This window comes from Antrostomus carolinensis, unplaced genomic scaffold (assembly GCF_000700745.2).
Source record: "Antrostomus carolinensis isolate BGI_N321 unplaced genomic scaffold, ASM70074v2 scaffold4904, whole genome shotgun sequence".
NCBI classification, from domain to species: domain Eukaryota; kingdom Metazoa; phylum Chordata; class Aves; order Caprimulgiformes; family Caprimulgidae; genus Antrostomus; species Antrostomus carolinensis.
Window position 1 is genome coordinate 89,201 of NW_010311261.1, and position 24,439 is coordinate 113,639.

General features: G+C 34.6%; 1 protein-coding gene across 1 annotated transcript in view; it reads right to left on the reverse strand.

Moving 5' to 3' along the window:
• Positions 1 to 23,951, reverse strand: part of DIAPH3 (diaphanous related formin 3) — a gene marked incomplete at its 3' end in the record, with an annotated part of 101,694 nt that extends 77,743 nt beyond the window's left edge. The window contains exons 1-9 of the mRNA XM_010166671.2: positions 23,940 to 23,951; positions 23,541 to 23,651; positions 23,000 to 23,118; positions 22,734 to 22,850; positions 21,781 to 21,899; positions 21,581 to 21,645; positions 20,894 to 20,998; positions 18,290 to 18,625; positions 17,215 to 17,329 (exon numbers count right to left, since the gene is read on the reverse strand). Of these exons, the coding sequence (XP_010164973.2) occupies positions 17,215 to 17,329; positions 18,290 to 18,625; positions 20,894 to 20,998; positions 21,581 to 21,645; positions 21,781 to 21,899; positions 22,734 to 22,850; positions 23,000 to 23,118; positions 23,541 to 23,651; positions 23,940 to 23,951 (1,099 nt within the window). The remainder of the gene's footprint in view (positions 1 to 17,214; positions 17,330 to 18,289; positions 18,626 to 20,893; positions 20,999 to 21,580; positions 21,646 to 21,780; positions 21,900 to 22,733; positions 22,851 to 22,999; positions 23,119 to 23,540; positions 23,652 to 23,939) is intronic.
• Positions 23,952 to 24,439: the final 488 nt, after the last annotated feature.

A 24,439-nucleotide genomic window follows, 5' to 3' on the forward strand; every position in this document is an offset into this window, starting at 1 on the left:
TGGTAGAAAATGACAAGAAGTTAATTCAGTCACTCAAATCTGATTTCTCACCTTTAACTCCTCACTCTTCCTGATGTGTTCAGTAATATTGCCAAAACATTTAAATAACCAAATGTTTTAAAAATTAGATGCCAGTTCATACAATTTAGTCTGTCTTAAGCTTGTAAACATCCAAAATTAATCTTAAGGACTTCTGTCTTAATTTTTTGCTAGAACATCTAACAAATAATTTCAGTTTACTTCCAGAGAATATCTTTAAGTAATGCTAGAAAATTACCTACTGAAAGAGATGAAATATTCCAGGGGACAAGGGAAAGCAGGTTGTTTTGTTGGGGGTATTAGGTGTGTGGTTTGTTTTTTTTTCCTTGGGGGGCTAGGGGTGTTAAACAACTCAGAAAAGGTAGGTATTACAATGAGCCTTCTATAGGCCAAAAGATCTGACCGACCTTACACGCTCAAGCTGGAAACAGTTTTAATATGTTTTAGTTTAGGAAGTTTCTACTTAACACATTACAGTTTACATCAAATTGTATTATCACTTTAGACACATTTAAAGATTGCTTAGTCCATTAACAGTAGTTGAAATAGGACATAAGGAATACTTAATGAGGTTTTAGAAGTTTCAATGCATTTTGTGTCAAGCAAAAGATTGCACTATTATACAGTATACTATCTAAGCATGTGAGTTGTACTGTTAAGAATCCGTGTGGTCATCATATTAAACACTGAAGTCTCATAGTCTCAAGCCATAACAAGACTGCAAGTAAAGGTAAATGGAGCATATCTTCATTTAGATTATATGCTTTAATATACCCTGTAATAAGCCAATTATTCAAGGCTGTTCAGAAGAGTGACTATTTTAACTATTGATTTTGGACAGGTCTAATACAGAAAAAAAACTAATAAAAAGTAATATGAAAAAAATACAAAATGAGTCAATGATAACTTATAAATTTTATGACCTTATGGAATGTCTATTAAAGTTCTGCTTCTCTTGAATAAATCCTTGAAAGAGCAGAAAACTGACAAAGCAAAAAAGAAAGCAAGTACCATCTAGTAACTGTATTCACAAGTTAATTTATCTAAAAATCATTAACGTACAAACTACGCCAGGTGAAATTTCTGTATTCATAATATATTTATTAAGGTGTCTACAGTGGAAAGAAATTGCATCAGATACCGCTAAATATCAGATTATTCAGGAATCAAATTGTATTGCTTTCTTTTCTTTGGGATACAGGGACTCTCATGTACAATGCTCAGTAAGAGCTATAGCTTCTTATTGTTAAAGGCTTATTAAACACCAGAAAACATGTTTCAATAGCAATCTATAAGGGAAACTCCCCTGATTTGTTGATATTAATGTATTTATCAATGTATATCTGAATGTAACACAGAGAGGGCTTTACATTGATATGGTTAATTGCAGAAAATATCAACTTCTCTTTCCAAATTACATAAATAAAACATAAAGTATCATTCTGTGTTCTCAGTGCTGCTTCTGCTAATAGTGCACCTTTCCAACTTTTTGAAAGATGCAAGCAGCTTAATCATTTTTCTCCAATGAAAACAGTGTGAAAAATTGGTTATATACTAAAAGCAGTAAAATCTGCTTGATCACTGCAAGTCTGATATACTGTGGTACCACAACTAAGATACTGAAACAAAAAGCTTGTATTTCGTTCTCAAAGGAAACTTAGTCTAGCACCGCCGTCATACATCCACAGGCTGATTTTGTGCTAACAGTCCTTGCTTCTTCCTGTATCTTTCCAGATTTTCTACAGTAAAATACTTCATAATCTAAATAAAATATTACCTTAATGTGATTTTTTTCTAACTAATGCTTATCTTTACTTTTTGTATTCAGAAATACAAAGCTACCTCATAAAAATATTTCCAATAAACTTCATTGTTTTCCATGTTTGCATGTGCGCTGTACTTTCCCTCTGCACCAGTCTCCCTATATTTTAGAGCATATTTTTCCAGATTGCTCACACCACCACAGGTATGAGCAACAGCAGGAGCCATGAGCAAGTTTTCTAGGAAAACTGAAAATAAATAAAATAACTAATAATACTAAAATGCCATAGCTACTTTAATGAAACACTGTGTAACTACAGTCTTTTCAAAATAACACTTAAGGTAATACTTATCTTATTCAAAAACAGTTAGAGTACTATAAATGCAACAAAAAAGTACATGCTATTTATTTGTACTCAGTGGCATGAGATGTGCAGTAAAATAAAATGTAATGAGGGTTGTAGTTCCCAACTCTGAAATAAAACCTGAAATCCTAATCTGAAATAAACCGCATTTGTTTAGTTAATATGCAAACATAATTATTAGATTAAAAAAAGACAAAAAAGTTCCAAGTTCTATAAGCCAATAAACAGGATGCACACTAAACATATGTAAATCACCTTAACTTTGTCAGGATTGGAGAGTATAACTAGAGACTATATTGGAATCTGCAGCACAGTTTTCCAAAAACACATCGGTATTCTGATCTTAGAACAATATTTCACTATTTGCTCATTAAAAGCCTTTAATTACAACCATTAAAAAAGAAAATAACAAAGTAAATTTAGTATTTTATACACATTTCTAACCTACAAGAAATCCTCTTCCATTAATTCACAGCCTAAATACTTTGAAACATTTAAATATGCTCAAAGATTTAATAATCAGTGTACTATTCTACATAAATAGCTAACAAAATGCTATGATTTTCTTTAAATAAAAATATTCTGTTAAAAGCTTTCCCTAAAATGAAAGGGAAATATAAAAAATTGACACAAACAGGAATAAACAAGGAAACTAGGTTCTTGCTAATTTCACCAAAAATATAAACTTGCAGGAAATAACATTGACCTCACTATTCCAAAGAACTGTGAAAAGTCTTCTATTTGAAAGTATGCCTAAAGTATGTATCTCCCAATTACAGAACCACATATCTTCAGCATTATTACAGATGTACAACAGATGTTACTTCCAAACTTTGTATTTCTTAAGAGTTTTCTCTCATCCTTCACCAAATCTGTAATAGATATTCAGTAATACAGATCATTTACTGTACTATGACACACTCTTGTGGTACATTAAGGAATGAAGTGATCAGCCAATCGTAAGCAGAGGAAGAGATTCAAACTGAGAAAGCATCCACTGCAAGCAAGCTTGAAGATACAGCATTTCAGAATATTATATTAAAAAGAAAGTAGGAGAGAACTGGAGCATTCATTCTCACTTAAACATGGTTGTATCTCACATACTACTTGAACAAGACTAAATGATGGTGATGATGGACTTGCAAGTGAATTCTTGTCTTTATTGGCTAGAGAACACAAATACCACACCATACTACAAAACTGAGTGCAACAACTGCAAAATATCTTCTCTTATGTCAAAAAAGGATTTGTACTTCTGCATTAAAAACAGATAATAGAAAATCTAACATAACTAACAAAGCTGATATATCAGACAAATACTGTGAATATAGTTTCAGGATAAATATTAAAAGATTTTCTAATTAGCGTACATTTAAACCTCTTTCCAAAAAACTTCTCATTCCTTCAGCAATTCAAGCAAACAAAATTCCTATCATTAAAGCTTCTTGAATTTCTGCTCTTCAAAGTCTGTGCTACAGTTTTGCAAGACTGAATATTATGTAGATTCTATTATAGGGATTCTGATTAATCAGTCTTATATGCAGGTTCAGTTATTTTACACTTTTTTTACAAAGAAAAATATAATTTATCATAAAACAACAGTAATAATAGTATTTCTTTACTATCTAGTAATACATCTTTGTATTAGCCTTGAATTTTTAAATGCTGGAGAAAGATAAGAAGGGAAAAATAAGTCTACTTTGCATTAGTTTTAGTCCTTTCCATACTGATTACATTAACATCTCTAAATGAGGTACAATAGGATTTTATCTCTCTCTTCAACATTTACACACGCATAATGGTTGACTACCTAGTCACTAAACCTCACTGACTTTTGAGGAATTACTCTAATCTCTCATGCATCAAAATTATTTATTAGTTCTACTTGCAAACAGTAAAAAAGTATTCATTCTAATTGACCTGAATATACAACTTTCAGAAGTAAATGTGGTTCTTATAGCAGAATTATACTTTAAGTAAATCTATATGACTCTGGTCCTCGAAAGACTCAATACAAATATTTCCCCGAGTAAGCAGAAAAATCCAACTGCTGATCAGAGAATAAGCCCATCTTCAGAGACTGGCATCCCATAAGCACCAAGAGCTATAGAGACAGTCCAGAATAAATACTGATAGTGGTATGAACAAACAATTTTTTGCTATTATTTTTAAGGAAGTGAAACACAATTTTCTATTTCACCCTAAAAGTAGGCACAAGTTCTAGCAAAATTAATCATGGTATTTTCTTGACAAATCAGAAGCACAATAGTCCCTTGACACAAGAAACTCTTTGTCCTTAATTTATCTTACTCTTTTCATACTGACTTATTTTTGCCACTCTTGTTTCAGGAAGGCTTTTATTTAGTTACAAATATGCTTCATACCTACTCTCAGCAACAGTAATCTGAAGAGCAGAACTGGCTGCTTCCAGCGCATACAGGTATTTTGTTCCAGTGGTTCAGATTCTTTATTTTTATTATAAAGCATGCATCTGCACAGCACAGCTTAACTCACCATTTGTCCCCACTTGCTCACTACCTCTTCCATTATTTTGCTAAATAAGGAAGACTTACAGGTGCATTCTGAGAGCCAGCTCTGAATGGATTCTATCTTTCCCCATTTGACTGAGCTCAATCCTCCATTTATCTTTACTGTTTCTCTTCTACAGAGCATTATAAGAGGAATTTAGTTCACACTACTAGATTACTATTGACAATAGTTTCTCTCTTGGCTTTTTGTAGTTAGGATGATCTAACTCTGTTTATAGCTGTATCTATCCAAGTTTGTTTCTTTTCACAGCAGCACTATAGATCTGTTGAATTCCACGTGTCAAGATTTCTCCTGCAACATGCATCTCAGCCTTGAATCCCTGTTTCTCTTCATGCATTTCAGTTACATCTACCCTTGTCAGCTCTGATAGCAGTTTTCATTCACACAGTCTTGCTGAACATGCAGTTGATTTTTCCATCTTCCCACTGTTTTGAATCATAGAATGTTGTGAGTTAGAAGGGACCCACGAGAATCATCGAGTCCAACTCGTGCGCTAGCATAGGACAGTCGCAAGATTCAGACCATGTGTCTGAGGGCCTTGTCCAAATGCTTCTTGAATATTGTCAGGCTTGGTGTCGTTGACTACCTCCCTGGGGAGCCTGTTCCAGTGCCTCACCACCCTCTGGGTGAAGAGCCTTTTCCTAATGGCCAACCTAAATTTGCCCCGGCACATCTTCCTGCCATTTCCCCTGGTCCTATCGTTGGTCACAAGACAGAAGAGATAAGAACCCACCCCTCCTCTTCCCCTTGTGAGGAAGTTCTAGACCACGATGAGATCTCCTCTCAGTCTCCTCTTCTCCAGGCTGAACAAACCAAGCAACTTCAGCCTCTCCTCATATGGCTCCCCCTCTAAGCCCCTCACCAATTTTGTGTCTCTCTTCTGCACACTCTCTAGTAGCTTTATATCCTTTTTATACTGTGGCACCCAAAACTGCACACAGTACTCAAGGTGAGGTTGCACCAGTGCAGAGTAGAGCAGGACGATCACCTCCCTCAACTGGTTCGCAATGCTGTGTGCTTTGAGATCTTGCCCTGAAATGTCAGCAACAACAAAAAAAACTCTTCTGCATTTAGATCAAGTACATTGCAGACAAATTTTAAGTGCAATAAGGCATTACACCACACGATCAAGGAACTGCAAAGATAAACACTCATCTTCTTTCTAGCTTGTCAGCTATACATACGCATGTACAATTTTAGAATTTACTATATCAAAGGATAACTCAGATTGCACAGCAAGAAACATCTAGTTTTTCTGTTAAACTGAGTAATAGAGCAGATAAGGTTTCTCAGTTTCATTACTCAGATGCTGTTAGAGGTGAGTAAGTTTGAAAAATAACTATCTTGTGAATTAAAAAGAAAAGCAGAGCCCCACTAACTTGTAAAAATAGGAATAGTGAGGAAGCAAAGCCATAAAACAGAAACACAAATTGTTAAAAGCTACAGAATATGTTGTCCACTGTCTTCATTCTCTTAATTTAAATGAAACTGAAAGCAACAAACTGATCCTGAAGAAGCACATATTTGAAAACACAAATACTACTTCACTGTAAATATTTAACTATTGTGCAGTATAATAATAATAATAAATAAATCTCTGCCAAAGCCTCTGCCAAATATACTACTATAGTCTACATGGCATACCAGTGTCTACTCAAGTACCGTCTAACAGCTGCCTAATTGGAAGTCACTGCTCCATTAACATATAATCTCCTTGTTGGATTTTTTTGTTTTGTTTTTTAAAAATGAATTGTCCTTGAAATGAATTTTGCCTGAATCAAGCCATTCACTGAGAAACTAAATGGTAGATATTCTAAAGGACAAAAAGTAGTGCTCATGGAAATTTAAGTACTAGTAATTTTCATCATCAGTGACTTTGAAGGTTTGCCAAATAAGGTTTGTTAAACAGTTATTTTCTTGCATTTAAATTATTTTTCTCAGCTCAAAATGAAAAAAGGCTGCAATAAAAACACTGTTGTAATGAAGATTTTATTGCACTCAAATGTAGTGTTACTTTTAGTCCCATATAAATGCTTGGAATGTTAGATTTGAAATTAATCAAAAGCACTTAGTGCCTAAACATGTAACAAAACTGAAAAGAAGGTAAAACCTATGAAAAAGTTTTTTATTAGGTACAGAGAGTTTTATACCTTGTATGTGATAAACACTAGCAAACTAATTTTTGCAAGGTTCTTGCTGGTGTAGGGAAAAACATTCAAGTTGTTAAAGTGAGTATTTTTCATTAAATAAACAAAATTATTAGACAGAGTAGGGGCACTGTGATCACCTCCTTTAACTTGTATTCCAAGTTTCAAACCTGTTTTTCCATTCCATTGGTATTTATAGTTTAGGATTTATAATACTGAGCAGACTTTTTTTCCTCTCTGGATACATGAAAATAATACTTATCTCCTCTAAGATTTTATCCAGTCACATTGTAAAAACATTCTCTACTAAAAATCAATAAAGGAAGACTCTTGTTGCTTCTAAAACATGAAGTCCTCAAAGGCTTTTCCTACCTCAGTGTTGTGAAATGGGAGTGGAGTGCTTTTGTTAGCTTGAATATACTGCCATGTTTTCATCAAACATCAGTTGACTGAAGACTAATATTGTATGGTGGATAGAAATCAACTATGAAAAAAAAAAATTGCTTGTTTGAAATAAAAAGGTAAAGGTGAACTACAGGAACTACTCCTTCTAGGCATTTCACCAAGGAAAAAGAAAAGCACTCAATTTGTTCTGAAGCCAACAGGAAACAATAGTCTGTGTGTAGAAGGTAAGAACCAATCACTTAATAATAACAACACATATTACAACTCTGCCATAAAGCAAAAAAAATAAGTTAAAAAAATTAAAATTAAGATAAAATGAATACTGTGCTTAGCTAGTTACTTACAGGTGCTGTAACAAATTCTTCAACAATATCCTTTCACTGTCTGACAAAGCATTTCCTAACTGCAAATACAAGTTAAAGTACCCTTTCTAGCAACAAAGGTTTTCTAAAACTATTTATAACATTTCCTGACAGACTGCCTTTTTTTACAGTCCTACCAGAATAATGATCTGATGTAACTGATGATTCTGACGTACTCAGATTAGGGTACTGATGACACAGTTATTCAATATTTAATTCAAGAGAGAATTAATCCTAAGAAATTGCCAAAGAAAGAGATTAAAGGGGAAAAGAAGCTAAAACTTATATAGTTTAAAAAAAACAAAAATCAAACTACAAAACAAATGCTATTATCAGACTACTCCAACCATTGGTATGTTAATATCCTCTTTGGGTTTTCCATTTTTTTGTTTGCCACATATTCATGGTGTTACCTGGATACGAAAGTCAGGTTTTAGAAGTTATTCACATCCCACTTTTTAAAATACACTTAACAGTCTGAACAACTGAAGGTTTTTCCTACCCATGATAGGACATTAAAAAATAAATGAGTTTAATTTTCCCCAAAGTGGGTCTGTTTTGCCTGTGACAGTAATTGGTAAGTGATCTCCCTGTCTTTCACTCAATGCACAACCTTTTCCATTTTATTTGAGAGCAGTTGGGTGGGCATCTGACAGCCAGCCAAGATCAAACCACGACAGAAGTATATTCATTCACTGATTCTTAAAATATCAGTCTCTACATAACAAATATATTTGTTACAAACATCTAAGTATGATAAGAGCAGAAGTAATTCTATCAGTTAAGAATAGAAACAACTAATACATTTACAGCCGGTGCAACAGTAAATATAATATCCCTTCCCTCCATGGAAAGGCAACATACTGGCCCCACCTGGAATACTGCGTCCAGTTCTGGAGCCCCCATCACAAGAGAGACATGGACCTGTTAGAACAAGTCCAGAGAAGGGCCACCAGGATGATCCAAGGGCTGGAGCACCTCTCCTATGAAGACAGGCTGAAAGAGTTGGGGCTGTTCAGCCTGAAAAAGAGAAGACTTCAGGGAGACCTTATAGCGGCCTTCCAGTACCTAAAGGGGCTACAAGAAAGCTGGGGAAGGACTTTTCATAAGGGCCGTTAATGACAAAACAAGGGGAAATGGGTTTAAGCTGAAAGAGGGCAGGTTTAGATTAGATATTAGGAAGAAGTTATCCACTGTGAGGGTGTTCAGACACTGGAACAGGTTGCCCAAGGAAGTTGTGGATGCCCCCTCCCTGGAGGGGTTTAAGGCCAGGCTGGATGGAAGATGTCCCTGCTGATGGCAGGGGGGTTAGAACTAGATGATCTTTAAGGTCCCTTCCAATCCTAACCATTCTATGATTCTATGAAATTGCAACATACCATTGACATTCAATGCTTTGTAAAAGTGATCGGGTACTGACCTTCATAAAAGCCTATAACTTACTCCTCCATTCTTCAGAAAGAAACTTTTTTTTTTTCCTTTTTCATTTTATATACAAAATTTTTTTAGAATAATTTTGGTTTAAGCAGTAGTTGGGGTGATAATGCAAGGCAGCCAAAACTAAACACATAGCAAGCTTTACTTCTACCTGCACAAGAGTTATATTAAAACATAACTCAAGTTAATCAGTGCTATGTTATTAGCAGAAGTTGCTAGACTATATTGTTGGCAGTCTTACAGGTTTGTAATAAAGATTCTGTAAGAAGCACAGTTTAGAGCAACTTCTGTGTAAATCCTCCTCCAGAAGAGCAAAGTATGAGGACACTGGGCTCCGCCTAATCCTTCAGGTAGCTGACCACAAGCTCTATTGCTTACACTGGGTAGGCTGTGGGATGTCAAATACAGCACTGAACTATTATAATGTTGATTCTACCTTCTTGCTAGCATTTACTCTCTTTTCTGATTTAAAATGTTTGAGACTTGGCACTATAGCAGTTTAGGCCTTGATGGTTTTTCTTACAGAGTACACAGAGGGCAAAAAGCAAAAAAAAAATAGAAAAGAAAAAAATTAGAGAGAACTATATTGACCTTTTCTAAACAAGTGCCAACAGAGATAGCACTCCCACAGAAGTGCTTTATTTCCGAATAATCAAGTCTGGCAGGAGCTCTGGTGTGATGGGATCAGACACTGCCATCTCCAATAAGATTAGGATGAAAATCTGTCCCAGTTGATAAAAAAAAAAAAAAGGTGAGATCATGCAATCTTTCTCTCTCAAGTTTACTAGATCAGTTCCCTTTAATAACTAGAAGAGAAGAGTAAATTTCTAATTTTCCATGCCATCTTCCATTAACTGCAGTTATCTCCATATTGCTAAAAATAAAGAAGAATTTAGGAGTGGTTTCCTGTATGCTTGATCAATTTCTAATCCTCGTTTGGACTTTAACACTTAAAACATGACAGTTACATTAAAAAAAAAAAGTTGGATCAAATCAGCTTATTAATAAGATATAAACACAGTACACTAATTATAATGCATGTATTTCAGAAACTACTACCTTTCTTATATTTTGAATATATTACATAAATTGTCATTCTGTATTTAAATGCTTCCAAAGATTTCCTTCTGGTTAGAGGTTGCTTCTTGTATGCTCCATACAACCTCCTAAGTCTGGGAATCACCTTTGGCAAACCACTTAAAGCACCCAAAGGATGATTTTAAGCACCTTCTCTCTTGAGTTATTCTGAACACATATCCCACATTAAGCCTATCTAGTACAGTTGAACTACATTAATTACACTTATTCACAGACCAATTTACTGCTTTATCTTCTCCACACCAGTACTCTTCAAAGTATCTCCACAAACTAAACTTCTTACAGGTGTTTCATTACTTTTTTCCCTTCTATAAGTGACAAGACCAAGTATTTGCATATAAAATCTTACTTTATTTCAGCATTGTGTCTTAAACATAGTAGCCTGAAGCTACTCCAAGCAAACAGGCACTCTCATACCCATGATTAAGAACCTAATAAATCCCCTACTGGGTCTGACCAGTGATTCCTCTAGCCCAGCACCCTCTCTCCAAAAGCTGCAGTAAAAGATGTTACTTAAAAAGACACTATGCCAGCCTTATCACTACTTATAATACATTCTCCTCATTTCCCAAAAGAGGAAGCTCCTCTTCTTATAAATACATCCTTTCCTATTTCTTTTGGACCTATTACTTCCGAATTTGTTTAATGTTCTTTGAACCTGTTGAACTTTTGAAGTTGTCACCAAGTGGTCCCACTAATTCCCTAGACAACTTCATTTTCAAAAAAATAAACATACTTTTCAGTATCAACTGAAGGATGCTTTGCAAGAAATTCAGAATTCTAAAAGAGTATGTTAAGAATGTCCTGTTTACATTTATCTAGTTACATTTAATGAGTTTTCCTGTTATCTTCATTTGGGCAGACCTTCCACATTTTTAATGCTATCTTCTTCCTTGGGATAGTGTCTTTAACTTTCCTATCTAGTCACACACATTTTTTTACCCCATAACTTCAGTTGGGCTTTCTCTGAATTACAACACAAAGTTTACCAAATATTTGAGACGGCATTTTCTGAACAGCCTCTGGGTTGCTAGTAGGCATGAGTACTTTGCTTGCTTGACCTGCATCTTTCATTTAGCTCCCTGTCCCAAAGTTGAATACTCGTATAATAGATTTTCTTGGATTGTTCTCTCCTGGTAGAACATTAAGATAGTGATCATTCTCTCCTCCTCTCCTACTCCAACCTCCTAGGTCCTGTGCATGACTCAATTAAATTCCCAGAACAGTTTATTTCATGCTGATTACAGGAATATTGGAAACAGTCATTGAAGGCAAGTCCCTTCCTTTGCTCGGGGCCAGATTTGTCTCTATGGCAGCAGCAAGTGCTTTAAGAGCCAGAGCTGGCCCTGGGCACCTGCCTTCATGCACTTAGGGTGGAGGGGTTTGGATTTGACATTGCCCTGGTTGCAACATGGCACTAAATCTCCCCTGGAAAAACCATCCACCATCATTACAATGTATAATTCCCCTAGGTATTGGAATTCTGGGAACAGTCATTTATTGCACCCGAAAGGTTTTTATCTTCTCATAACATCCTGATGAGGAATCGATTCAGCCCATATGCAGGTAGTTAAATCTCCACTTTATTGCCACAAAATTTGCAGCTTCTCTATCTCACTTAATATTTTCTCATCACAAACATCATCTGATCCAAGAGCTATTAATACAGTATAATATTATATTATTAGAAAGAATTTCCATTCACAAGGTTTCATAGGCTTCTTCTCCCCGCCACAAGATTTTCATGCTGCTACACATCATGCTTTCTTTTATGCAAAGTGTCACTCCCCTGTCTGTACATCTACTCATTCTCACAAAGTCAGCAGCATATTACAATCATACACCAGGGATTGTTCACCTTCCATCAGGCTTTCAAAACATCTATTACAAAGCGGTTGTCATTTGATAATGAGCATTTTTGTTTGCTCATCTTATCTTTTAGGCTTAAGATAATAAAAAAGTACATATAAGGTTTGCTCCAGCTCTGCTACTCAATATTTCGTATACCAGTTAACTTTAAGTCATATATTCACTTTATTGTTTTCAAAGAATTATAGTAAGAGATTCCTTTGATACCATTGTTGCCAAAAAGGCTTTTCACAGATTTTCTTCACTGATCTGCAACCATGAGTATAATCCTGATAAATCTTAAACACTTGATATTTTTTTATTATTGCTTTCTCTTTCAAGTCTCTCACTACCCTTCATACCAATCCTCCTTTTTGCCTTTAAAAAGAAAAGTTATCAGAAAATCAAAGATCATTTATGCAAACCATTCACATTCATCACCTTATTTTCAGAACTTCTCAATTACTTTTTTTTCCCTTTAACTTCCAGCCAGGGTAGGAGTCAAGGAGCATACCTTACTTCTACATTGATGTCTTTAAGGCAGTGGTTTCATTCCTTACTTTTATTCTTTTAGCCACTGACACAAAGCTAATGATTTGAAGGTTCCAGAATCTTTTGTTTGTTTTTTCTTTCTTTGGGCATCTCACAATAAACTCTCATATTTTTTTGCAAATACTTTAAATGTATGTACACTTTTCAGTCACAAACAAATCTTTTCTCAATGTGGTGGGCTGACCCTGGCTGAACAGCAGATGCCCCCTCTATCACTTTCCTTCCTCAAGTGGGCAGGCGAGAGAAAATATAATGAAAAATATAACAAAAGGCTTGTGGGTCGAGACAAGGATGAAGAGAGATCATTCACCTATTACTGGCACGGGCAAAACAGACTCAACTTGAGAGAAAAAACTAATTTTAATTTATTACCAATAAGATCAGAGGGTAATGAGAAATAAAACCAAATCTTAACAGCAGTTCTTCACAAACTGCTCCAGCCTGGGTCCTTTCCATGGCGTGCAGTCCTTCAGGGACAGACTGCTCCAGCACGGGCTCCCCACGGGGTCACAAGTTCTGCCAGCAAACCTGCCCTGATGTGGGTTCCTCTTTCTCGACTGGGCCACAGTCCTGCCACGAACCTGCTCCAGTGCAAGCTTCCCACAGGGGCACAGCCTCCTTCAGGCATCCATCCACTCCAGCGGGACAGCCTGCTTGACCATGGTGTTCATCACAAGTTGCAGGGGAATCTCTGCTCTGGCACCTGAAGCACCTCCTCCTCCTCCTGCACTGACCTTGGTGTCTGTGGAGTTGTTTCTCTCACATATTCTCACTCCTCTCTCTCACTGCAAAGTGTGCAGCTTTTTTTTTCTCTTCCCCTTTCTTAATTATGTTATCACAGAGGCTTTACTGATTGGCTTGGCCTTGGCCAGCGGCAGGTGCATCTTGTAGCCGGCTGACATTGGCTGTGTCAGACATAGGGAAAGTTTCTGGCAGCTTCTCACAAAAGCCACACCTATGCCCCTCCCCTACCAAAACCTTGCCATGCAAACCAAATACACTCAAGCATTCACATTGAAAATATTCCATACACACACTGACCTATAGTTCCAGACTCCAAACTAATATTCTCTTCTCACATTCCCTGTGTAGCAGTAAATCTATATGGTTTTATGACAAAAGAGTTAGTTTTCCATTATGCCCTTGCCTACTTCTTTCATATATATACTCTGAGATTTCTATAAGATTACAAACTTATTCTGAGATAAGAATAAATTCTGAGTGAATAAATAAATTAGACTTTGTCTTCAGTAAGTTACTACAAGAATACCATCAGCAGTGCTTTGATATTTCTATTATTCCAGCTCAAAGTTTTAACTTTTATAAAACACATTGCTTTTACAAAATGGTTCCATTTCTAGAAGTGACAAAAACAGCTTTATAACAACTAAAAGAATGAAGAGAAAATACCCTATACCACCCATAGCCCTTGCATAAACTCATCATTATCACCATCATTATTATTATTTAAAAAGTAGCACAGTAAAAGCATTTCCTCCAGTATGTTACCAAGATTATTGTCAGCAGGTCAAAGAAGTGATAATTCTCCCCAAAAGAGAAGGGGAGTAGAGGGTAATATTCTGGACTACTTTTTCTCAATTTGGGGTTCCCCACTTCAAGATAAATATAGATAGACAGTACAGTGGAAAAGCATCAAGATGATTAGAGGGCTGAATCATGAGATGCAGAGAAAAAGGCTGAAAGCTGTCAGTCTTGAGAAGGATAAAGGTCAAGGGAAGTCTTACTGCTGTCTCAAACTACCCAACAGAAGGCTGAAAATAAGAGGGAACCAGATTCTTCTTGTAGATGCAGCAGGACCAAGAGGCAACAGACTCAAGTTGCAACAAGAGATATTCCAAGATGTTACGAAAAGAATTGACTACAATGCTGAAAAACATGGGAACAGATTGTCCATCCATACAACTCCATCTTTAGGGATATCTCAAACTCAGCTGCTCAAAGCCTCAAGCAACATGAACTAGACTGGTTCTTTCACAAGGGTGATTGGACCAAATGCCCTTCAGAGGTCCCTTCCAAACTAAATAATTGCATGATTCAAGGACATGTCTCTGGACATCCTCAACAAAAGTGATTTTATTTCTCCATGTATAGTCTTTGCTCCATGTTACTACTCACTATTTTCCCTACGCTATGAAGCTAGACTCTCTTTTACTTTTTTGTTCTGGCACTAATGTTTCGTTCAAATCTCCATAACATCTTCAGTTATTTCAATTGCTTCAATATCCATTCAGAATCAACATCATTTATAACTTCTATACAAACATCTGCTAAAGCTTCAAATCTTTTCTATACTGTTCTGTATTCCTTTTTCTAGTAGAAATTCCTCAATGGATTATTTACATAAACATAAGACTTCTTCTTCTGGATCAACACTGAAATACTTTATGCACATCAGCTAGCAAAATGCACCAACTGAACATTTAAGTACTTCAATCTAATTTTACTCAATCAGAATAAAATTCAGTTAAAGCATCATTGAACATTCTGGTCCCCGCTTCCACAACTGGATACCTCTTCTTACACAATTACTTCAATGAAAAAAGTGCATAAGCAGACCCTTCAACAGAGTGGAAACCAGCTTATTCTTTGTAGGCTGCCATTTGGCTACAGAATCATTTTCAGCTTCTCATCTTTCTGGTTTATAGAGATGAAGCTTTAGAAATAGTCAAGGACTGTTCCCAAATCAAGCCTAGTGAATAGCTTGCTGATTCTACTTTAGAAAGCATGGTGTTAAATCTCTTCAAGACTGAAAAGTAAAGAAAACTGTATGTCTCCAAATTCTTTGGCAAGTTTTGTTATAATCGGTAAGTTATGTATAAGCTACAAACAAGCATCCTCTCTCTCCATAGTCATGAAAACAAAAACAGTTACTTTGCTGTCTTTACTAGAATTCATGCTGTTAATAAGAGCCACTGAGATGCCTGGTGCTATCTACTTATGTATTTAAGCATCCATGCAAATTTCTGGAAACCATTCACTTGAACAAAGATGAAATTTAGTTCCATGTTGCCCTTTTGACACCTACTTGCTGTTCTAAATAAAAATTTTAGTGTTTCCACTCCCTTTGAAAAATTAAGATGATGGCACACTTATATAATCCATGTGAGATGAGAGAGGTTTCAAAACTTAAGAAAAAAGATTAAGAAGTAAGCTCCACCTTTAAAAAAAAATTAATTTGTCCCTGCAGGCTATAGCCTTTTAATCACCCTCCCACCCCTCATTAGGCAGAAGAGGATACTTCACTGATTTTTCAACTGTAGATCAAATAACTCTCTTCTATTAAGGTTTTGTCAAAACAATGTATTCAGTCCATTCAGTTAAACTTTGACAGGATGTTAATCTTGTTAACTCTAACGTTCTCACTGTCTGTAGAGATTCAAAATCCTCTTCTGAGCCATTAACATGTTTGGCCTGAACATCATCTTGTCTCCCAAATTTTACTGTTTAATTACACACAGGAAACAGTATTTCCTCCAGTGGCTTTTAAACCTTCCAACCTATTAACTCAAGGAACATTCCTGGGAATTCTCCTAACATTATAAAGGCACCACAATTATCTTTTAGACTCATTCTAATAGATTCAAACAAAAAATGTCTACAGCCTGTGAGGTTTTCTTGCCTTTCTATCTTTGTACAACATTCTTAATATTATTAAGTATCAACTAATAAACTGGAATACTCAACACAGTAGAAATACTGCTAGAGACTAAAAAGTCCACTTTAACAAAAGTAGAATAAATTTCTCAGTTATGGTAAAAGAAACAAACAAACAAAATTAGATAATACAAGTCAAAGCATACAAAAAAAAATTTAAAAAATTGAGAAACTTGAGAATGCTGTGCGCATAAAAATATTAAAGCAAAATTTGTAAAACAAAAAATACAATAATACGTTTTCAATTTGAAAAGGAATTAGTCATTGCACCCCTTTGGCTGCCCCAAAGTACTAAGTCTCTGATACCAATAAAGGAGGGGGAGGGGGTAGACACATCAAGAAATAACAGTGGAAAGACAGGCACTTTATATATTGGGCAGAATAACCTAAACTACTGGTGAGACTACTTACTTCCAGAAAGGGATAAAAGGTTTAAAAGCAGGAATACTTCCAAATATTTTGCTATTCCACAAGGCTTTAAAAGCTGAAGAAGCTAAGCAAAATATCAAAGGAGATCTATATTGCTAGATTTATCAGAAACTAAAAAATTTCACTAAAAGCCTCCCCTCCTAAATGGAATCAAAACACATAAATTATCATATGCATTCTAAGGGTAAATATATCATCTTCCAGACTCCAGATTAGGTCACAGTATTTCATGAAGGTATTCTGACAAAGTTTTATAAATATTTTTTCAAATGTGACTGAATAAAAGTCTGTATTATCCAGAAGCATTTCTAGAGGGTTTCTTTATAAGGTTTTCCTTATAGATCAAACAATTTTTGTCATCCTTTAAGTAAAATAGTTCGATATTACTGCTTTAGGCAGTCTAGGACTTTCAAACATTTTCTTCACACATTCCACTTAAAAAACAGAATATTAATGTTATATTCTGATTTTTTTCATATAGTACTTCAGCCTGAAGAATTTTGAAGATATCTCGAAAAGTTGAAAATAAAGCAATCCATTACTTACCCCTTTTTTGACAACAAAAGGTAAGTTCCAATTTGCAAAGCATGTCAGCAGTCTCATACTTGTCCTCCTCTGCCTTGACCCAAAAACAGGATTCTGTCATTTCCTGAGGCCTGATCTAGAAGCAGAAGACAAAACAAAATTTTATTAATTAAATTATTTTTATATTATGCAGAGACTGTGCTCTGTAGAGTCTAAGCAAACAAAACACTTAGAAGTTCTGTAAAATGTGAATTCCTGGTATATAACTCATCTTTAGAGTTGTTAATATATTTCTGATTGAAGGAAATAATGCTTACAGTAAGTGCTTTTGGAGAAACTGATTCTAACAATACAAAGCAATACAGATAACATACTCTGTTATACAAGGTCTAAATGTAGTAAATTATCTTTGGGTAAACTTTCAACAGCCTCTGAACACAGCTAGTTTAACTAGATATTAAGTACTTTACTTTTCAGATTGTAGCTTTGATTGCTTCATAAAACTCTGAAAATCTTCTTACTGACTTACTTTGGTATAAATAATCAGAGTTTCCAAAACTCACTAGATTTATAGTCCTGGCAAATTTGATCTTCTCATAATGGAGAATTAAAAAAATAAACTGACTCTATTTTACCAACCTTAATTAAACTTACATAAGTATATTTACACTAAGGACATATGGAAAGACCCACAATGCTGTTTCTCACAGTCCAGGCTACATAGATGCAAGACACTTGTTTGGCAACTGCATAGCTATCAGTATAGTGCAGTGACTGATCCAATGTAAAGGGTTTGCTAAAAGACAAGGCATAATAGGACCCAGGAAGCACGCTGGTATCAAGGTGGTATTATTCCAGACCAGAACTGACTTTTCCAGGCATCTCAGAAAGTCAACAGATATTTGCCCAGACGATTCATGAGTCAGTGAAAGACAGTTTTCAGAAAACAATGAAAAATAAAGGCAGAAAGTATTGATATCTTACATAATTTTAACTAATGTATCAATTTCTCCATATAATCTTACTCCTGACAATCTATTTACCCTAAGCTTTATGCAAGATTTTACATCAAGTATTTGCCATTAATCAGTACTACCTTGGACCAGTTGAGTCTTTTCATGGTAACCTCAGGTCTGAATTCTTTTTTAGGTTTCATTCCAAACGGCAAAGTACATGAAGGTGGAGACCACTGTGCTCCAGGTAGGCCTGGTAGAGGCGGTGGTGGAGGAGCACCACCAAAAGCCGGAGGAATTCCCAAGCCATTCAAAGGTGGTGGAGGAGGAGGGGGAGGTGGTGGTGGTGGAATTGCTCCATTACAAGGCAGTGGAGGAGGAGGAGGAGGTGGCAGTTGATGTGGTCCTGCAGCTTCCAGTGGAATGATAGATGCATCTTCACGTGTTGATGGTAGAAAACCAGGTGGCAAGGATCCATACTGATAAGGAAAATATTCTTATTCAGTTTCACATTTTTTATTAACAAAATGCCATAACAACTGTAGTTTATAGATTAAATCCAGCAAGTCAATTGAAAGTCAATGCCATTTTTATTCTATAGGACAATCAAATATGAATTATAATGAGGCCAATGTGCTTTTGATTCCATAATTGGAAGTTTCAACATTTGAAACAGACATTCAGACCAGGGGTTGTGCACAAAAAGGAGAAACTGAAATGCTATATCCCACTTGTCATATTTCACTGATCATGATCTAAAAAGGGTCTGATAGGTATCCTGTTGAAATCTTATATAGACCACCACAGTTTAGCTCAAATTAAAAAAAAAAAAGAAAGCCTAATCTTTAGTGTTCTTATTTATCCTACAGATTACAGAGCAACATTCCAAGAATCTGAAAAGATTAGCAATTCTGTTGAAAAACAAATATTTTCCAATACAGGAGCATTCTCATTCTACAGAATTGAAAGGACAAAGTAATGATGAAAAAAAAAAATTATTCCAAAAGAATACAATTGCCTTACACATCAACTTCTTATTCTATATCATAAGGACATCTACACTGTATCAAGACAGGCTTATTAGCACTTCAGTAAGTCTAAAAAAATATATATTTATTTCTACTATTTAAAGAATTTCTATCATAGGCCTTCAAACATTAATAAATAGGTACCTGACAAAAACAACAAAACAATAAATAAGAAGTATTTATCTACAGGTCAACTTGTCAACTGATAATTATGAGCTGAAACAGTATATTATATTTTTAAAAATGGCGAGAAATACAATAAACAAAAGATTTAATATTTTTAAAAGGAAATAGCTAAGTACCAATAAATACAAATAAATACATCTACAACGTTACTTTATTTTTAATTTCTGAACATGCACATTGTTTATACTGACAAGTAGACACTGAACAATTAGGCTCTAACAACAAAAGAAATATATGAACAAATACCAAATACAAAACAGAGTAAAAGAATGAGACCAGGAGAAAAATAGTCATAAGAGGTAGAAGTAGCCATGCTAAGTAGCAACTGATCCTATATAGAAACCAAAGATTCCTCTTAAAATGGATTTAAGAATACTAAGTTGTAGTAATCAATTAGTTTATATTTACAAAACATTCCAAGTATTCCACTAACAGTGGGATAATTCATGGCATGATTATTAGTGAACATAGTAATACATTATGCTCACTGTCTGCATGTAAAAAAAAAAAAATGCATTGAACAAGAGAAAAAAAGTAGGAGAGAAAACTTAATTCACTCACAAAAAGTATTTGTTTTCAGGATACGCACATAAAAATACTTTTTTAATGAATGAAATACAGCTCTCACTAAAATTATTTTTATAGAATGAAATAATTGTTTTAATTGCTTTTTAAAGCCTGTTTGACTTTGACATTAACAGCTAATTCCGACAAGAAACCTGAATTAGAATGACATTTTTAAACAGACCAAAGCAAAGCTAAAGTAATTTTCCTCATCAAGAAAATTAAACAAGCTCAAAAGGATAAAAAAACCTCTATGATGAAAACATGTATTTTATCACTTTCCTATATGCATGTCTTCCCAATGCTGTCTGTCTTTAGCCATCTTTAGACTGTGTTGCTTATTCCAGGAAATAAGACACAGGAAAAATCACTTGGTCACACAGTCTGCTTACACAGACTTTAGATCTGAAGTAGTTAAAACTTGACTCACATATTACTCTCAAAAATCTGCACTATTTCTCTCCATCACATTTTAAAATATATATTTATGCTTGAAAATTGAAAAATTATCAAGAAATGTTCTTATCCAGCCACAGGTTATTTCTTTCACTGCTGGATATCCATGGTAAGGCTTCAGCAAAGCAAACTGCATAATGAATAATTTCCTGTGGAGGGATAAAGATCACAGTGATGAATGCTAATCTAAAAGTATAAGACTTATTACCCTATGTGGTTAATTACTTTGGAAATATATGACACTGAAAGCAAAATCCAAATGAAACATAAGAAACTAGTTTAATTAACAGAGCTCAGGCACAAAAAGGATCATCTGGAAAGTCAAACAGCTAATTAATGTCACACTACAATTCTTTGTGTAAACCAGAAATAAAGGAAACTAACAGTCAATAAAAATCGATAACAAGGATTTTTTAAAAAACCTTCAACTGTACTATCAGAATCTGCAAAATATGCAAAATTAAGTGCCTTTCAAAAACAATACTTCATACATTCATTTAAACTGTCTTATACCTGTGATTTAAAAGCTTGTAATTCTGCTTCAAGTTCATTGATTTTTTCTTCTTTTTTCTGCAGTAGGGCCTGGGTTTCCTGATGAACTACAAAATCTTTTTCAAACTAAAAAAAAAGAAGTGAGAAAAAAAAAAAGAAAATTGTTTATATTAATCAGTTCTGTATAGTTAGTTTAGATTCCAACTTTTCCTTTTATGTCTGTTAAAACTCATGTGTTAACAATATTAAGGACACATACAATATATCTGCTGTTCTAACTTCCATGTATCCACTGAGTGGAAGTACCATCTCAATTACCACTACAAGTCTTTACTGCATGAAACAGCATAAAATACTTAATGTATTTTAAGTTGGAATACAGAGTCTGTAGATACAAATGAATCAATTCTTATTCTCCCACTCTTTACCTTGCTGAAGAAACTGATAACTTTTAGAATAAAGTATTCAATTGATTTTGGGGAGTTTTGTACCCGAAACCTTTAAAATAAATAGCAGAAAGACTCTCAGTTAAGGTTTGAGGTTAATTACTTTACACTACTTTGCTCCCTACTCCACAGGAAACATACAAATTCCCACTTAACAAAGAATGAACAGTAATTTGAAATTAAAAACTATGCCACTTTCAGGTACACCATTCATGAAGTAATTCCATGTCACTTATGATCACATAACTTAAAAATTACTTACTTTTCTGGAAAGTTCAGAAGCCCTCTCTTCACATTCTTCTAATCTTGCTTTATCTACACAAATATCTTGAAAAAATAAACAAACACACTTGCACATATACAGGGAACACAAGATTCTTAGTCATATCTACAACATTAACTTGAGTTTTGGAACATATAAAGAAGTATGATGCTGTAATAATTTCCAAACATAGTACTTACCTACTAAGTGACTGAAATCTATATCTAATCTTTTACGATATGTGAAATCTGGGTCTGTTCCACTTCGATGTAACACTATCTGGGATACACACTCTTCGATTAATTTGAAATACTGTGGACTAAAGAGAGAGATGAGTTCTTTTACAGCATATTTATCTGTTACCACATACTTAAATTCTTGTCTATGAACACAGTTAAGTCAAGAGATTTGGGTTCACTTATTTCCACAGAAGAGTAGGTGCAAACCCAGAAAGTCTCAAAGGACAAATGCGTCTGGATATTTATTACACAAGAACAGTTTACACAAAGTCTGAAAAAACAGTTAATCTAAAGATAATTCTTAAACTCCCTCAATGGAAATACAGGAAGGAAGGACTCCCTTCTGCTTCCTGACAGTAAGAAGGCGGCTCTTCCTTCAGCTTGATCCATTCTGGTTTTGTGACTTTTGTGATTATGGATGCATTGTAGCCCTGTTTCAGTAAGAGGAATGAAAAGCACCTTGTTCTAAAATGCTGGGGGGGGTATGACAGCTGGGTCACTTGCCCAGAACATTCAAGGTATGAATTCAAGACCTTTCAGGTGGAAGAGGTCTAGCACAGGTGTACCCATATCAGGCAAGCACTCTTAAACTTTAAGGGGGTGTGTGTGTGTATATATATATATATATATATATTGCAATCAATAAGGCTCAGATCTCAACAAAAATAGTTTTCTATATCTATATCTATATATATAATTGTATCCTAAGCAGAAGCAACAAAAACATACAGATGGGATTCTTATTCAAAGCTGATATTTCTGAACATGAGTTCACAAAGGAATACTTATAAATTGCAATCTGCACAGAAAAAGACTAAATTGTATTTATCATTAAATTTATGGAAGAAATGTTCTATTAATTACTAATTTCCAAAAAAATCCATAATTAATATTTAACATAGCATTAAACGTACCGTATAAAATAATCATTTCTTATCAACAAAAGATGTTGGAGAATAGAAAGAAAATATCCTTCAGCGCTAGTGTCCTTAACTGTATTCCACACCATGTTGTAAACATCATTTACTTCAGTGAAAGTGTTAAGGAAAGTAATAGAAAGGAAAAAAAATAATTTCAGTCAAATGTGGACTGATAATGTTTTTAAACAGGAATTGTACCATAAAAATGTCACTATACACTTCTTTTGTTCATGTTTCTCTTGCTGATACAAAAAGGATATTCTAGTTCAGATCTAATATCTTCTAAACGGTGAGAGAATTCGATCATGTCTTCTTCCTTATGCTCATTGAACACTTTCAGCTGAATATCTAGTGCTTCGTTCTTTATACATTTCAATTGCTATAAAGAAGAAACAGTAGAAAGGCTTGTAAAATTAGCATTTCCATGTGTAAATAAACTTTATCTTTTTAATAACTTTCATAAGTCTATGTTATTTTAAAGTTTAAAATGACAAGAACACTAGTTAAACATTCAAAAGGTAAACATGGCTTCAGTCTGGCTTAACGAGGGACTGCACAACAGTGTCATGTTCTAAATCTAAAGTCCTAAAACGCTGAGGAATCAGCATAAAGTTCAGAGAGCACACTTCACTTTCTCATTCTTATTTTAAGACTGATTCTCATATCTAACTGCTCACGCCTAGACTTAATAAAATGCCTTTGAGAATAATTTATTAGAACTTGTTCTCCCATTCCTACTCTCAAGCTCAAATAGTCCAATAATTTAAATATTAATGCAGAGAGAGACTACAAGATGCTTACTGGCAATATCTCTTTCAATCCGCTGCGCATAAATTCATTTCTTATGTGAAGCCTAAAATCCAAGTCATCAGGAGACGTAACAAGAGCATTGATGAGCTGCATGCAAGCTACCTATAATAGAGAAAATAAACTATTTTATTTCTTAGATCTCTATATGCACCACAGTCAAAAAGACATAATGGACTACTAATTAGCCATTACATCATGTCTAATTATCGATCTACTGTTATTTTATAATTAAGATACTTAAATTGCTTATCAGCCACATGAGCTATAAATAACAAACACTAGTCCACAAATTTCCATAAAAATGAAATATTTTCACACTCCATTGAGTTTTGTCTTTTCATACAAATAGCAAGTTGCTTTAGTAAATTAACTTTAGCAGATAGTAAATACCTTGATAAGCATAATTCGCAACATATAAAAATCAATGTAATTATACATTTATCTACATATATATAAAGTTAGTGACATAATAGAAATAGTAAAGACTAAAATATCTGTTAACAGTGGAAAACACATTAGAAGGCAAAATGCTGATTAAACTAAAATGAGCCTGAAGAACAAAATGGGATTTTTTCCCTTCTTTTTTAAAAATCTTCCCTCTTTAAACATACTGAGTGAAATAGAATACTGCATGGGAACCAATACTTCAGCTCAAAAGCAAGAATCAGGTCAACTACGATGCCTGTATCAGTTTGTGGTTAACTAATGAGTAGTCTCTCTTCTGAAGAGTCAAGAGATTCACCAAGAAAACCCATAGCCAAGAGGAGCAGGAATTCACTATCCAGATTCACAAGCCTTTAGAACAATGACAATTTATTATTCATCATAAATAAGGAAGACAACAGCCATTATTTCTTTTTTTGCCTTCTTTATTGTTTGCCCATCTTGCT